Source organism: Plectropomus leopardus, chromosome 11 (assembly GCF_008729295.1).
Source record: "Plectropomus leopardus isolate mb chromosome 11, YSFRI_Pleo_2.0, whole genome shotgun sequence".
Taxonomy (NCBI): Eukaryota; Metazoa; Chordata; class Actinopteri; order Perciformes; family Serranidae; genus Plectropomus; species Plectropomus leopardus.
The window spans coordinates 33,757,728-33,775,078 of record NC_056473.1 but is presented as its reverse complement, the minus strand read 5'-3'; the positions used below and the strand labels follow the sequence as shown (position 1 = coordinate 33,775,078).

Sequence of the window (17,351 nt, the reverse complement as noted above, 5' to 3'; positions counted from 1 at the left end):
TCTAAAAAACATCCTGAAATTCTAGAAACATTTTCTAAAATTCTCAAGGTCTTAACAATCAACAAAACAGCAAAAAAACATAAAAACACATAATTTTAGCAAACAGTTTGATACGATTATGTGTATTGTTACACCCCTTATAGAATATTTATGTTTTTGTTACCAGGAAAAAGGAGGATGTCATGGAGAACCAACAAATGAAGACTCTTAAAATCCCTCAACAAACTGCAACGAAACAGCTACTGCGTGAAACCAAAGAAGTTTACGCATTTTCTAAAAAACATGACTTTTTCATTGTATTTTTTTATTGTTCAGCGCTTACAGAAAAACACCTTTAAATGCTAAAACCATAAACATGATCTGTTCTGTGTGTTTCTACTACAGCAAACAAAATCATCTGCTGACATCAAATCATCAAATAATATCTGGCAACAAGTAGTCATGTTGCTGCAGAGCAGTACATGCGTGTAAAAGTATCTGTTAAAGGTGGATGGTTTTTAATTGTCTTTGATGGTGTTGTCGATCCAGTCCAGATACTTGGAGACTCGAACATAGATGCCAGGCTTCATAGGCTTGCCGCATGGGTAGGAGCCCTCTGATACCACCCCCTGCAGGATGTACCTGTTCTTCTTAATACACACCAGAGGACCGCCGCTGTCTCCCTGCAGAGAGAAAAAACATTTTAGTTTTTGGTCCAAAACTATGGAAAATAACAGCAGCAAAGCAGGAAGGAAGAAAAGTAAGGTCTTTGAACTACAAATGAAATAGATATGAAAAATGTAACCTTACTAACAGATGTAGGTCAAATGCTTTGAATCTCAGCCTGGGACAGCGTATTAAAGATGAGAAGGTTGGTCAGTGATTAATGCAATTGAAAAAAATAATGTGCTATATATGGACCTTAAACGCATCACTGTTAATGCATTAACACTATAAGCCCAAAGAATTTTACACCCTGATTTTGTGATTACACTTGACAATCATTGCTATTATTTACAAAACATTCAAACAATGAATTGCTCTGAGTTGATTAGGACTAAGTAATTATATTTTATTAATAGTAACTCTTTATTTTATGAGTCTGTAATATCCTAATACTGTTCTTGTAAGATTTCTGGTACCATAGCTCAATCTTAAAGACACTGTGGCAAACAGAAATGCACAACACTATGCGATTTTCTAAAATGTTTATCAGTTCTACTTTTTCATACCTTGCAGCTGTCTGCTCCTCCCTCGTTGTATCCAGCGCACATCTCAGTGTCTTTGATTCCATTGTTCCAGTACTCTACATCATTACAGACCTTGTTCTCGACCACAGGGACACTAGTTTCCTTCAGGATGTCTGAGACCTTCCTATCTGCAACACACATCCACCACAGTTATCCAGTTTCTAATCGCAGAATATCTAGGGTGTCTTTAATTGTAAAAGCAACAAATGTGTTAAAAATGCTTTTTTGTTTAAATATGGGATAATTTTTTCACTTTCACTTACTTTTTGTCTTTTTTTGTGACCTTTGTAACTTTGCCTTAAAGTATTTGTAGAAAACCCAAAGAGTTACAGCAAGTTTCACCTTGATTTAGGAGAATTTTTTTTTTGTGCAACTTCTATGAGAGCACAAGTAATGTCCATCCTCTATCTACTGCCTCTAATAGTTTTTGCTAGAATCGACTGTGGTGCATTGAAAAAAAAAACAATCAAAGCCAAGGAGTCTGTAACACAGCTGTCAAAAATGTCAATCACTGCTCACAGCAGTCAAACTGTGCAGCGCTGATCAAATATGAATCAAGATTCTATTACTGCGTTGCTTATTTCTCATCTCAAATCATTTTTCTTATTTACAGATTGACAGAACACTAAAATGTGTTTCTGAAAACATTTGAGAAGATGTGAGAACCAGTTAGAATGTCCTCACTTTTCAAAACGCACTGCCAACTTAAATTAGTCCAAACAAAGGTAGCACTTCAAGAGCACACATGAACACGTCATGCATTACCTTTGGTTTCACCCCAACCGGAAACGTAACACTCGGCTCTACTAGGAACATTGTAGTCCTTCTCTGGCAGACAGACTGGCAGGACATAGTCATTTATTTGTACAGGGCTGTAAACACACAAAACACCAGCAGTGGAATAAGTACTCGGATCTCTTACTTAGAAATAGCAATACCACAGTGTAGAAATGCTCATTTACAAGTAAAGGTCATGCATTCAAACTGTGACTGAAATAAAAATACAAAAGCATTCATGCCCCAGCAGGCCTGTATCAGGGTAATGTATATTATGATAGTGGATTATAAAACTGATGCAACACCTTGTACAATATGTTAATGGTGTAGCTGGTAAAGGTGGAGCTCATTTTCATGACGTAACGTACTGATGGGTACTATTGATACCTCTGGGTAGCATAATAATACATTCTTTACTGATTACATTTTGTATTATTAATCTGAATCTGCAAAGTACCAATTAGATAAAGTTATCAGATAACTGTAGCTCAGTAAAAAGTACAGTATTTGCCTCTGAGGTGTAGTGGAGTAGAGGTATCAAGTAACTGAAGATGAATATACTCAAGCAAAGTACAGGTGAAGTACTGGAGTAAATGTACTTATTGACTTTCAACCACTGAGTAGCAATAGTGAGTTAAAGAAAGATAGTTGTGTCAGTGTCTTTATGATTATTATTATTATTTGAACTAGCATTATTAGAAGTGATAGTAGGATGATCAGTCCAGTTTTTACCTCTGCAGTTTGACAAGAGCAATGTCACTTTTATTGGGTCCTCTTATCATTTTCTCCACGTTCCTCTCCTGCTGTGATGCCTCATTTTCTCTCCATTTGTGGGCACCCAGGACTACCTTGTAGGATGCAGCGTCATCGGACCTACAGCACACAACACATAAACAAACATACTCACGAGCTGAACAGTGGTTAACAGGATTTTGACTTGAGATTTTTCTTCTTTTTTTTTGTTACATCGTCTCTGACCTACGCAGACAATGTGCAGCAGTAAGGATCCACTGAGGGTGAATTAAACTTCCTCCACAGATATGTTTTCCCACTCTGGTAGAGAGGGACACAAAGAAATGCATTTAAGTATAACTGAAGATAGATATGACATGGCAATCCAAATGTAAAATATTATTTCAATATTTTACAGGTACAGAACCCCTTGAACTGCAGCATTTTGTTTTCAAGGGGAATAAAAACACATGGACTTAGACAGACATTACAAGTAGAATAAATTAATTAAATAAGAAAACCATTGAAATACTGTAACATATCATCCAACATCCACTGCTAAAGGTCCAGTGTGTAAGATTTAGGGGCCCGTATTGGTAGAAATTGAATATAACATTCATAACTACCTTTTTTATTAGTTTACAATCACCTGAAAATAGGAACTATTGCATTTCATTACTTTAGAATGAGCTGTTGATATCCACACACGGAGCAGCGTCCAGCATGTTACATGTTACAGTAGCCCAGAATGGACAAATAACACTGGCTCCAGATAGGGCCTTTCAAATTTTCACTTTTATAACATCAGCTACCGTAATTCTCCTAAAAGCTTGGCCCATGTGAGAAGTTTCAGTTCAACAACCTCCTTGTTAGATGCCACAAAATCCTCCACACTGGACCTTTAATCTAAGGATTCTTCATTTTAACAACTACAGAAAAATAGTCCAGAAAGTATGATTTTCTTTACATATATTAAATATTTGTTTCAATAATATTCAATACTATTTTCTTTTTTTGTTCCAAGACCGTAATTTAAAGTGTTTCTACCATTAAATTAGCTGTTCGAACAATATAACAAAATAACAAAAAGTCTACATTTCAGTGAAGACTTTTATTTATAGTCAACAGATTTTTTTTTTCACCCCACTAAAGAATTCTTGAAGAAAAACACATTCCTCCAGTAGCAAAATTACTGTAACAGTTTGAAAGTCATCTCTTCAGTAGGTTGATCATTTTGGTGCATGGTCCTTTTTTGGATTCTGTCATCAAGGGTCATGCTCAGTAAGATATGGATTTTATTTTGCAAATTAATCTAATAACATTGTATGACTGTCACATTATCAAAATATTGGATGTTGTTAGCCCATTTTTTGAGTTTCACATGGGGTATCCATCAGTTTTTTTAAAATACAAATAACGTGTAACTGTTCTGAAGTTCTTAAAAGTCTCTTCAGGTGGTCTGGATATAAAAAATATTCTATCTGCTTAATTAGAAAAAGACTTTTGACCTGTTTCCCAAGTTGTGACTGTCTGGATTTTTCAAACATCACTCGTTATTTATCTTCTAGAAAAACTGATGGTTACCTCTGTGACTCCACTGTACACTCTAGAGGTACAAAGTGAGGCATCATCTTTCAAAAACCCAATATATCTAAGGCATCACATTTTGCAAATCTTGCTTGTCTCTTATTTTACTTACGGCAACTGGAAGCTAATTTGCCAGGGCCATGAGTGAGGTTTAGACACGCAGCCCTCCAGGATCCGACCCTGACAACGCTTTGGTTTGAAGACTGGAGTCCCACATGTCCTTTCAACTTTGACTGGTTGTTAAGAAAGATCAAAGTCATGAATTCTCACGGAAGAAGTGAAACACAAACATTGACTTTGTCTGAACTGGTATCATATAAAAAGATTTAAAGTTTATAGCCATGATAAGCAGCATGTGAGGCTGAGGATCATAACATACAATAAAAAAATTAAGATGACAAAAAAACTCTATTAGATTCTTAGGCCCCTGGGCTTTTCCTACCTTTAGTTACTTTAGTTAAGTTAAATTACTTTTCTGTTGGGATCTAGTGGTGAGGATTGTAAATTCCGATTAGGATTCCTTTAGTTTTCATTATTTAGGAGGTTTTTACCAAGAGCTGAGTTATCGGCAGAGATCTCCTTCACTCCATAACAGATTAAATCCAATGGTTTAAATTGTTAAAATGGTGAATAAAGCAGTTTCAGGTTAAAAGATTCTATGAATTTGAGATGTTGGTCATCACAGAAGGGCTGCTAACTATGGTGTTTGTCTGTTCAGGGCTACTGTAGAAACACGGTGGTACAACATAGTGGACCTCTCCGAACAAGGATCTGTTCCCTATGTAGATATAATCAGCTTATTGTAAAGTCACAAAAATGGGGCGATTCTTATTTTCAGGTGATTGTACACCAAAGAAATACTACTAGATACTTTTATATTCATGCCAATATATCAAACTAAATCTTATACACTGTTCCCTAACAGAGGGTTTACATACCACAGTTTGGGATGTCACAATAGTCCCATCTCGTGTTTTTGTCAGTAGTGTAACACCACGGTCCCCTCACACCCTCTTCTGGGTTTCTGCAGCTCTAACAGTGACATATGAGGAGGGAATCAGTGAATTTGAAACAAAAGTAATAATTTACCAGCTTTTAACATTAATATGTTATATGTTATAAATTCAACTGTCTACAGCTAAAAATGCACACACAGGAATACACGCGCACTTACATTTCCCTCCAGACCCTTATCGGGGTGACTCTCTGGGGTGAAGCTGTTGTGGAGGTGAGGGCTCTGGGCACTCCAGGCCTGGCAGGTCAGACCCTTAGAGGTGACGGAGGTTGGACCTCGATATGTTCCTCCATTTCCAGTCTTACAGTCTAATGCAGCAAAAAAAAAAAAAAGGGAAAAAAAGAAATAAGATAGAGCAAATAAATTTAAAAAACAAACTAAAAATGTAACAAACACATACTGTATTTCAAACGCTGACTAACAATTGTTGACTAACTGACCTTTAGGAGGTGGAGCTGCATTGGAGGGAGTTTCAGCAGTTGGGGGTGTAGCTTCTGAAGAACTGGGGCATTTCTCCAGGCTGCAGTATTCCCAGCGGACATGAGGGTCTAAAGTGTAACACCAAGGAGCTTCGTCTCCGTCAGGGTTCCTGCACAGGTTCCTCTTGAGGTTCCTGTCAAAAGAGAAAAGGTGGAACTTCTGAACAGCAAGAACTAACGTCGAAGATTTTGTGTTTCGTTCTTCGAATCAGCAAGAGGGTCCCTAGTTTGATCCTGGGTTGGGACAAGGTTCGGACCTTTTGCATGTTCTCCATGTGCCTGCATGGATTCTCTCCGGGTTCTCCGGCTTCCTCCCACATTCCAAAGAAATGCAGTTCAAGTTGTATGGTGACTCTAAAATTGCCAGTAGGTGTGAATGTAAGCATTTATAGTTGTCTGTCTGATAGTCTGACGACCTGTTAAGGGTTTAACCCACCTCTTGCCCAATGACAGCTGGGATAGGCTCCTGCCTCCCCGCTACCCTTATGAGCACAAGCGATTCAGAACAATGACTGAATGCATGAATTCTTAGAATGAAAGGAACCAGTTATCTCTGTTCACTTGTTATGGCTATCTGAACTCACCCGTTGGGGTAGTTATGTCGAGTATAATTGTGACTGTGAGGAAACATGGTGCCCCACGGCTGACATATTATTCCACTGATGGTCTCTGCTGTTTGGCCACGGTAACTTGATCCATCCCCCTCATAGCAGTCTAGTTCCTCTGGAGGGCTCTCTGTACCACCTGCAGCAAGAGAAAGAAAATCAAGCTGATTTACGACATGCTCTCTACCTTCATCACCACTGACATTAATGTTATTGTAAATGGGTCAGAAATCATCATCACGTTATACTTCTTCTACCTCACAGCTCGGCACATCGCAGTACTCCCAGCGAGTTTCATTGTCAGTGGTGTAACACCAGGGCTTAATTCCATTGTCGGGGTTACGACAGTAGTTTTTATCCAGGCCTCTGACAAACAGCAGACAGTAATAATGATGAACACAGATATGACATGTTTTAAAGCTTCTGAAAATGGCAAACTCACCATTAGATTAGATTAGATAAGGTTAGTGTTGCATTGTTGATCACTTTTTATGTCTGGACAAACTTTATTCTTTTGGTTTCTCTCCAAATACTTAATTCACATCTTCATTACAGACACCAGTTTGTCAGCATCAGAGGGAGCTAATCTTATTATTTGACTGTTGAAACAGGAGCAGGCTGCTCCTCGAGTGTGGCAAAAATAATAATCACAATTATTCAAATGAAATCAAGATTATTTACACACACACATATATATATATATCTATATATATACACTATATGGACAACGAATCAGGCCACACCTCTTAATCATTGAATGAAATGAAAGAAGGAAATTTCACCAACTGACTTGTTAGGTGGCATCCCATTACAGTACCATGGCCGAATTCGGTGAGCTCTTTAGAACGACCCATTCTTTAAGTGAAGCTTATAGCAGAGTTTCAGGAGCAGGACCAGACCTCTACCGCACCTCAACCGCGCCTCTTCCGGCTTAAATATCCTCCTAACCCGATCTCCCCCTTTCGTTCTCGTTATTCTGCACGAGCGCGTACCGACACACCACATAGCGTTTCGCTCTCAGTCGCTGCGGTTCGCTCACTCGCCCCTATTATGGATTCTGTCTCTCTGTCCCCATCGGATGATAACCTTCGGTCGAAGCCGTGACGATGGCCCTCGCCGTCTCCATCTGGCCGTGCAGGTGTCCTCAGGGTCCGACGCCGACAACTTCTCTGCCGCATCCGTGCCGGAGACGCCGTCTTCGGCAGTTCGCCGGCCCCTCGGTTGCCTCCATGGTCCATGTTCCACCCGGCTCCTCTCTGCTCACCATCCAGATGTACGGCTCGGCCGATGGTTCCTCTGCATCTCCTGGTCCGCCACCCTCAGCGGAAAGACGAGGACGCGGTCGCCCCGTGCAGCCCTGCGCCGCTGCGGTTCTCCTACTCCATCGCAGCGGAGGATGGTGGCGGCTTCCCGCCGTTGTCTCGACTCTGCCGGCTCGGCGGCCCGATGTCGAGCGACGAGCGCTGGAGCGCCATGTGGAGCGCGGCGTCACCATGCTCCAGCGAGATCTCCCGATTGCCGGCCGCCTTTGCAGACCGGGGAATACCGTTTCGCAGAACTGACAACAAGCTTATTGATATCCTGACATCCCAGCGCTGCTCTGTCAACATCGGCGCTCTTCCGGGTGACGTCATCGCGGTGGCTCCCGTCGTGCGCCATGACGTCAGCACCTCTGTTAAAGGGCCGGTTCGTCTTCAACCACTTCCGGCGGCCGTGCTGTATAGGAAGCGGGGACATGCTGCGTCGGGCGTCTCGAGTCAAGTCTAGTCAGTTCAATTTTATTCGTTGAGCCCATTATCACAAAACATGGTTCGCCTCAGTGGGCTGTACAGTTTACGACATCCCTCGGCCCTTAGACCCTCACATCACCCAAGGAAAAACTCCCGAAAAAAAAAAAAAAAAGTCGCTTTACCTCTGTCCCACTGGCCGCGGAGGTCAGGTTTGCCTGAGGCGTCTGATGTGTCGTGGCGCCCTCCCACTCCCGCCAGCTCACCTGACCTGGGATTCTCGACGCTGTGTTGCCTTGACTGTTCTCCCTCCTCAATTTGAGCAGCCCACTCATGTTGGACCGCCTGGCACCGGGATGCCAGCGCCACTTCCTGCTCTTCCTGGCCATCCACAGCAGATCTGTCCCCTTGGGGCACCTGGCACCGGGCTGCCGGTGCCCTCTACTGCTCAACCTCAGCAATTGCAGCATTTGTTTCTTGATGGAATTTCTGGTACCGGGGTATCGGTGCCCTCGGCCGCGTATGCTCGACAACCGCACCACTTCGCTCTCGCTGGGGCACCCTGCACCGGGATGCTGTTGTCGCCAGTCGTACACCCACAGCTTCCTGGTCTGTTGGCTTGTCGGCGCCCCCAGCCGTGCAATCCCAGCCACTGCACCAGTTCGCTCTCGCTGGGGCATCTGGCACCGGGTCGTCAGTGCCCCTCACCGTGCATCCGCACGACCCGCAGCAGCCGGCCTTGGTTGAGACTCCCGCCCACGCCTCCCAACCCGTGTGGGCGGGGTTGTTGGCACCGGGCTGCCACCGAATTTTCCCTCTCATCCTGTGCACCATGTCGTTTCGTCCACGGTTCTGGTCTCCTTTCCGATCATTTTTCGTCGCGGCGGCCTTTGCCTACTTTCACCCTGGCCACGGCCGATCCTCCCTTCTGCCCTCCTGGCGCTTTCGTCTCTTGTCCATCTCCGGTTCCCTCCGATCTTCGTACCCAGATTCTTGACTGCACCATGTCTCCGGCGGCCATTTCTCCTAGGTCCCGTCGGCCACGGTGGTCAGGTTTGCCCGGGGTTGCCAGCAATGTTGGCGGCGCCCTCCCACTCCCACCAGCTCGCATCACCCTGCAACCTCGGCACCAGGATGCCCGCGCCCTCGACCGCTCCCCCACCTCCATTTGAGTGGTCCACTTGTGTTGGCTCATCTGGCACCGAGATGCTGGCCCTGTAGTAGAAGGCACTGGCACCGGGCCGCCAGTGCCCTCTACTGCTTAACATCGATGCCTGCAGCGGATCGCTTTGCTGGGGATTCCGGCATTGGGATGCCATTGCCCCCAGCCGTACATGCTCGGCAGCCGCACCGCTTCGCTCTCGCTGGGGCATCTGGCACCGGGGTGCCGCTGCCCCCAGTTGTACGTTCACAGTGACTTCGACAGTTCGCTCTCGTTGGAGCTTCTGGCACCAGATGCCGTGCCCCCGGCCGTACGACCTCACCTGCTGCGCCGTTTCTCTCTTCTTGAGGCATCTGGTACCGGGCTACCAGTGCCCTCTACTGCTTGACATCGACGCCTGCAGCAGTTCGCTTTTGCTGGGAAGTCTGGCTTTGGGATGCCATTGCCCCCGGCTGTGCATGCTCGGCAACCACACCACTTCGCTCTCGCTGGGGCATCTGGTACCAGGGTGCCGCTGCCCCCAGTTGTACATCCGCAGTGACTTCGACAGTTCGCTCTTGTTGGAGCTCCTGGCACCGAGAGGCCGTGCCCCTGGCCGTCCGACCTCGCCTACTGCACCTTTTCTCTCTTCTTTAGGCATCTGGCACCGGGCTGCCGGTGCAGCGGTTCGCTTTTGCTGGGGAGTCTGGCTTTGGGATACCATTGCCCCCAGCCGTGCACACTCAGCAACCAAACCACTTCGCTCTCGCTGGGGCATCTGGCACCGGGGTGCCGCTGCCCCCAGTCGTACGTTCACAGTGACTTCGACAGTTCGCTCTCGTTGGAGCTTCTGGCACCGAGATGCTGTGCCCCCGGCCGTATGACCTCTCCTACTGCGCCGTTTCACTCTTCTGCCGGTGCCCTCTACTGCTTAACATCGACGCCTGCAGCGGTTCGCTTTTGCTGGGGAGTCTGGCATTGGGATGCCATCGCCCCCGGCCGTGCACGCCCGGCAACCGTACCACTTAACTCTCGCTGGGGCATCTGGCACCGGGGTGCTGCTGCCCCCAGTTCTACGTCCAGTGACTTCGACAGTTCGCTCTCCTTGGGGCATCTGGCACCGAGATGTCGGGGGCCCCCAGACGTACGACATCGGCTACTGCAACGGTTCACTCTCCTTGGGGCTTTTGGCACCAGGCTGCCAGTGCCCTCTACTGCTTACCCTCGAAGCCTGCATCCGCATTGTTCCCCGGGGGGCGCTTCCTTTCTCATCCGTTGCCTGTCGCTTCTTCCGTCCCGTCGCTCATGGCCTCCGTCTCTCTCGTTGCGCCCAGCCGCGCCGAGCTCTGGTTCTGGCTCCGTCTGCTCGGCGATTGGAACGATTCTCCTTCTTTATGACGATCACCTGTCTCATCCTCAGGACGTCAACTTTTTCGATGACGCGGCTCCGTCTGCCGGTTTTGGGGGTTTTTTACGATGAAAGTTGGTTCGTAGGCAAATGGCCCCAAGAGTTGGAAGGAGACTGCCAGGTCACTTTATCTGCTCTCTTTGAGATCTACCCCATCATCGTCGCCACCACGTTATGGGGCCGTGAATGGAGTCGCCTATCTGTCCTCATCTTACTCAGACAATCTCGCAGTAGTTTGACATCATAAATAAAGAAGTTCAGAAGCTTGGCTCCTCATGTAGACGCACATCCGACTCCGGTTCCTCCATATTCGACCTTGTCTTTCAACATCTAAACCCAGCTTTCATGGCCCTGATCTGGAATCTCAGAAACACCATCATCAATAGCCTGTCCCCATGCAACTCTCTCTCCATATCGGTCGGCTTGGAATTGTTTCCACAACTTTCACGACATGCATAACATCACTTTTCCTTCATTTGATCTCATCACCTTAACCTGCTTCATCACCCACGGCCATTCTGTCTTGGGAAATTAAAACCCAGACAATCAAAGTCTACCTCAGCGGCATTTCGTTCATCTCTAAACTCCTAACCGGTAGTCATGGCCAGCTCATGGTCATCCCCAGATCACCTCACTACTCAGAGGCCTCACGCTAAGAACCAGCCCAAAATCCTCATAGACTCCCATTAACCACGGATCTGCTGTCACGCTGTATCCACACCATCCGCTCCAGATATAGCATACCTCACGTCAACCAAACTCTAGAGGCAATGTTCATTCTCGCCTTCTTCCGTTTCCTCAGATGCTCAGAATTCACTGCTTCGACCCTTCGATACGATCCACGTCGGCACGCCTGCCTCTCGGACCTTTTTTCTCTAACGACACCATAGTTCTTTTTAAAAAAGAACCAAAACCAACTAATCTAGCCAACAACCCACTCCCGTCTTCTACTTCTACTACATTCAATCAGTTCTAAACGCCTTCCTTATTCTCTCCAATTATTTACAGTTCCGGACATCACAAAGCAAATCCCAAGATGACCCTCTGTTTGCATCTGAATCCGGCCAGGTGGTTACCGGCTTCTGGTTCCACCAACACTTCTTTCAGGTCCCGTCATTGTCAGGCATCTCTCCCATGAATTACTCCGGACATTCTTTCAGAATCGGAGCTGCCACCTCGGCTTCCCGCAGCGGTATACTGGAAAGGCTTTATTCAGATCATGGGCAGATGGTCCTCCCAAGCTTATCACCGTTACGTCCGTTCCGACCTAAGAGATCTCAAATCGGCTTTTTCCTCTCTCATATAATGCACGCTTTTGGGGATCTGTCGTGCCCGGGAGCCACGGCGGATTCCCACCGAAGCTTCCCCACACCGCACTCAACCATCCATTCCAATAATCCAACATCAATGTTTATACCAAATCTACATTCACGTCAATAAATTGTTAAAATTAATTCCAATTGAGGTGTGGTCCTTGCTAGTGAACAAATGTTTGTAAAGGCAAGCATAAAGTTACAGGGCAGGGTCACCCAGTGCTGTGCATTGTGCGTAAAACTCGCCAAAGCTCTGCTGACTCAATAACTGCAGAGTTCCAAACCTCCTGTGGCATTAACGGCAAAAAAACTATGTGCCAGGAGCTTCATGGCATGTATTTCCAGGCCAAGTATCACCAAGCACAATGCCAAGCGTCAGATGGAGTGACGTAAAGCATGCCGCCACTGGACTCTGGAGCAGTGGAAATGTGTTCTGTGGCATGACGGATCATGCTTCTCTATCTGGCAGTCTGATGGACGTGTCTGGGTTTGGCGAATGCCAGGAGAACATTACTTGCCTGACTGCATTGTGCCAAATGTAAAGTTTGGTGGAGGAGGGTTAATGCTATGGGGGTGTTTTTCTGGGGCTGGCCTCAGCTCCGTAGTTCCACTGAAGGGAAATCTTAATGCTTCAGCTTATCGAGACATTTTGGACAATTCTTCCAAATTTGTGGGAACAGTTTGGGGAAGGCCCTTTTCTGTTTCAGCATGACTGTGCCCCTGTGCTCAAAGCAAAGTCCACAAAGGCATGGTTGGATGAGTTTGGTGTGGAAGAACTTGACTGCCCCACACAGAGCCGTGACCTCAACCCTATCAAACACCTTTGGGATAAACTAGAACGAAGACTGGGAGCCAGACCCTGTTGTCCAACATCAGTGTCTGAGCTCACAAATGCTCCTCTGGATGAATATGCAAAAGTTCCCACAAACACACTTCAAAATCTTGTAGTGAAAAGCTGTTATAGCTGCAGAGGGGGGACCAACTCCATATTAATGCCTATGGATTTAGAATGGGATGTCATAAAAGCTCCTGTATATATATATATATATATATATATATATATATATATATATATATATATATATATATATATATATATATATAAACAGACTGACAGATAGATGGAAAAGAAAATATGCCTTTGAAAGACAGAAACATAACGAAAACATCATACGTTGGAGCAAATTAAAGCTATATTCCATCATCAGCTACAGAAAATAAACCACAGTTATGTGACATCAATGTAATTCATAGTACCACACAACACAAAACCATGATTTTTACAAAACATTCAACGGTTTTCATGACTTTTCAAGGCCAGGATAATGTAAAAATATGTATGTTGTGATTGTGTCCATTGTAATGTGCTGTATTGTATGTTTTGTGTTGGACCCCTCAAAAAAAATGAGATGGTTCATCTCAAGGGGCGATCTGCTAATCAACTTTCTCACATATCAAACAATGACGGCAACATACCATATGTTCCTCTTTTAAAAAAAAAAAAAAAATTTCAGTTGCACTAGCTCTTACTTGCAGGGGTAGTTATCTGGCCCGCGGGTGGGGACATGTGGCGTCTGAGCCGACCAGTCTTGGCACGTTTTGCCAGATTTAGTCACAGCAATTGTGCCTCGGTATGCTTCTCCGTTACCACTGGCACAGTTCATCTCTGGTACGATGGTGGGAGGCTCGGATGCTTAACAAACAAAATGAGGTGAAAGAAGGTAATTACTAAACAGTTGCTAAACACATATTGTCTAAAAAACAAGCCTTGCATATAGATTCGACCATTCATGCTCACATTCACACCCTCAGAAACCTAGAGTTATACTTTAACTCCACCTATATGTCTTTGGACAGGAAGAACCCGAACAAAACTCATGCTGACATGAGGAGAACTTGCAAACTCCACACAGAGGGACCGTGGCTGGCTGGAGGGTTTGAACCTGGAACCCGACTGCTGTGGGGCGACCAGTGCACCACCGTGCCACCATATACCAAATATGTTTAGCAATTTTATATATAATAGTATCTATTATATAAGGGGGACATACTGGAGAGTCAGTGTGTTATGTTAAACGTTCGTGAGCTGCAGACAGAGAACCTCACTGCTGTAAGTAAAATAATGTCCGCTGTTTAATGTTTGAAATGAAACATCCCAACCTGTTGGAAAGATATCCATAGGAATCTCACTTGTAACATTGAGAATGGGAAAAATACTGCCCCAATTCATTTGGCCTGGATGTCTGGAAATTACAAATTGCACCCTCAAGGAAACATACTGAGATAGGAGGACTTACTGCAGCGGGGTATAGAGCAGAGGTCCCATCGTTTGGACGGGTCAGTGGTGAAGCACCACGGTTGGGATTCTCCATCTGGGTTTCTGCAAAAGTTTTCCTCAAGATGCTCATCTGGGAGACTAGAGGAAGCAGAAATAAAACATTAAAATAAATCATTAGGACAAAAAGCACTGTTAAGCCTCTAGAAAACAGCTGAATTGTTTGACTTGTTGTTGTTTTTAAACAGCAGGTGACCCCGACTGATCCTGGGAAACTACACTACTACTGCATCAGTCTACCAGGGATAAAACCTCATTCCTGTAAGATGTGTAATTGTTGTTTAAGATTAAACCCACCACTGAGGTCTCATCCGCTGTTTAAGCATCAACACACAAGTAGTAAGAAATACAGTAATTTCTGAACAACAGTTACAGGAGTGGGAACATCACACACCCCTGTGGAGCCCAGTGCTGATAGTTAAGGATTTGGTCAAAGTCAAAGACCCGTCAACACCACCATATGAGAGAGTCTGTTCTGCAGCCTGGATGGTGTTAGAGGCCTTGAAGTGTTGAAAGTCAAGTGGAGGCATAATGAAAAATCGTCATCAACAGGCCTGTTTGCTTTCTGTGGAGAGATGGTTACACACCAGATGTCCAAAAGTCTTCATGATAACAGATGTCAAAGCCACAGGTCTGAAAATATTCATTGTATCCTGCTTGAGGTTGATTGACAGATTGATAAACTGTGTTGTAGTCTTACAAGCTGGGGTCGTAGCCATGGCTGTGTGGTGTCTGGGAGTCCCAGCGTTGGCAGGTGTAGCCATTTTTTGTTACAGACACATTCCCCCTGTAGTCCTCGCCAGTGCAGTGCATACACTCATCTGTAGACAGCTCTGTAGAGGAAACAGACGCTCTCAGGGTTGTATCTTTGTTAAGTTCAATAAAATCAGCCCGCTGTCTGGGTGGAAGGCTTGTTGACAAGTTTACTGTATAGCATGCTGCATAGGTGTGAAAAAATTAAAACAGTAAAACACATTTTAAAAAGGGGTTATTTTGTTAATCGGATACAGAAAAACAAATAACTGTTTTCAATACTTTGGATTTTATGCTCATATCAAAATTTGGAAATGAAAGAAATTAGCCATGGGCTGACCTTGATTTTGGACATCTAGTCACATTTAATAAAACAACTTTCCGATGCTTATATAACTGAAGAGACCAAAAACTTGCCTTTTTTTTCATACAGTACTGTGTTTTTTCCACGAGTGGGCGTCTCTGTTTCAGAGTTTTCTGGTGATGTCCAACACTTGTCGTTCCTCTCATGATATGTGAAAGACCTGTGAAAACATAGCAGGTGTCAGGTCCGAGTGCTGAGTCTTAAAGTTAGTAAGTAAGTTAAATTGTGATATTAAAAATGATGTATGTTCAAAAGTGTGAACTTACCTGCATGTGAAGAATGTTTCAGTGTCACATTTGGCGGCACACTCAGCCACAGAGCTGACTAAGTAATATCTTCTCTGCAGTGAGAGGATCTGTTCTCCCTCAGTTCTGATGTAGCCGTCCACTTCAGTACCACTTGCTGAAATCAGAGACAAAAACATGAATTAACAGTAAATCATTCCAACTCAGGTAGGCACTTTAATTTTGGCAATATGGGCAAAAGACCTTTATTAAACTTTTGGAGTTCACGTTGTAAAGAACTTGAGACATGAGAAAATGAGAAAAAAATGAGAAAGTTTGTGACCCAGCTGCCATGTTGAAAACAGTAGAGCAAACGTTCTCATTTTACAGCCAAACAGCACAGTAATACACATTTCTGAAAACATTTCAAACATGAAATAGCTAACTCAGTACCAAAACATTTTAGAATGAAATAAATATTTAAAGAAAGAAGGAAAAAACAAAACCATATTTGAGTACATATATACATTAACATAACACAGATTCAGTCATGCATAGTTTAGAGCTGTTGATGGCTTTGAAATCCATACAATGACCCAATGAAACTGTCTGAATTATATATCCATTATATCCATTTTTTAGACATGAGAGACGTTTTTAAAGTTCATCCTGATCCTATTTCAGCCCTCGACTGTCAGACTTTTAATGTGATGTCAGAAATGTGATTCAAGCAGTAAAGTTCTATGAGGATGAGATCAATTCTGAAATTTAAGTTCGGCCATTGTGTACTCAGTCTCTCTGCTTCCCATTGTTTGAGGCTACCTAAAAACTGCACAAAATAAGTGCCAACACATCAAAGTAAATAAAGTCTGTTCTCGTGCATAAAGAACTGTTCTGAAAAAGCAAATTTCATCAACATAGATAACATTATCCTGAAGAGGTACTCTCACAGTGAAGAAAAATTTTGTCTTTGTTAGTTTTTTAAAAGTAAATGGCACTAAATATAACTGTGAAGTATTCATTATTATCATTCAAAAGTGCCAGTATTCTTACCAGTGCAGATTAGGGCTCCCAAGAGGAAAGCTAGTTTGCACAGGTCCATGGTCAGGTCCTATACCAGCAGCTCACAGTCGATGAAGTCACCAAGGTATCTCTGGTAAGTTTCTGGGCTCCTTTTAGCATCTCAGGGAGATAAAAAGGACAGTTCAATCAATCATTAGTCAATCATTGGTCAGACAAGGACAGCAAACAAGCAACAAGCTCTGGAATACTTTTGATAATATGACCTAAAACAGTACATAACAAGTGCTTTTTTCATAATGCATTACAGGTAATGGTAGTTTATTTCAGTCCTTGTCAATACATAGATCGAAAAGGTGTAGGTTGAAGCTGAAACTTATTATACCTACCCTTTTTACTTGGAATATACTCAGGTTTTGCAAAAAAACAAAAACCCTAGAATTTGCATCCATCCTGAGCACGCTTGTACTTGTGTCGTTGAAACTTTCATTGTCATAAAAGTCAATGGCTGCATGCTCTTTAAACTAAAAGAGTTATGTATGTGTGGATTTTCAGATCATTGTACAACATAAAGTTAACCTCAGTTGAAGACCAATGTCCTTAACTGCAAATAAACATGATGACATACCATGCTCTTTAGAC

The 17,351-nt window shown here is 43.9% G+C and overlaps 1 protein-coding gene across 1 annotated transcript; it reads right to left on the bottom strand.

Moving 5' to 3' along the window:
• Window positions 1-285: 285 nt before the first annotated feature.
• LOC121949953 (plasminogen-like) lies at window positions 286-16,837 on the bottom strand. Its single transcript, XM_042495822.1, has 17 exons — window positions 16,743-16,837; window positions 15,732-15,867; window positions 15,519-15,625; window positions 15,049-15,181; window positions 14,311-14,429; window positions 13,544-13,706; window positions 6,672-6,790; window positions 6,404-6,563; window positions 5,781-5,953; window positions 5,500-5,648; window positions 5,264-5,357; window positions 4,438-4,558; window positions 2,985-3,059; window positions 2,739-2,879; window positions 1,995-2,101; window positions 1,212-1,357; window positions 286-662 (listed from the first exon to the last, which is right to left on the bottom strand). Exons 1-17 carry the CDS (start codon window positions 16,789-16,791, stop codon window positions 498-500), a joined length of 2,157 nt encoding a protein of 718 aa, XP_042351756.1. The 5' UTR covers window positions 16,792-16,837; the 3' UTR covers window positions 286-497.
• Between the last annotated feature and the right edge of the window lie 514 nt (window positions 16,838-17,351).

Coding starts and splice junctions, on each gene's coding strand:
- LOC121949953 (XM_042495822.1), bottom strand. CDS start 16,791: ATGGACCTGTGCAAACTAGCTTTCCTCTTGGGAGCCCTAATCTGCACT. Junction 4,559..5,263: donor TTGTGACATCCCAAACTGTG/GTATGTAAACCC, acceptor CTTAACAACCAG/TCAAAGTTGAAAGGACATGT. Junction 3,060..4,437: donor CAAATTAGCTTCCAGTTGCC/GTAAGTAAAATA, acceptor CCTCTCTACCAG/AGTGGGAAAACATATCTGTG.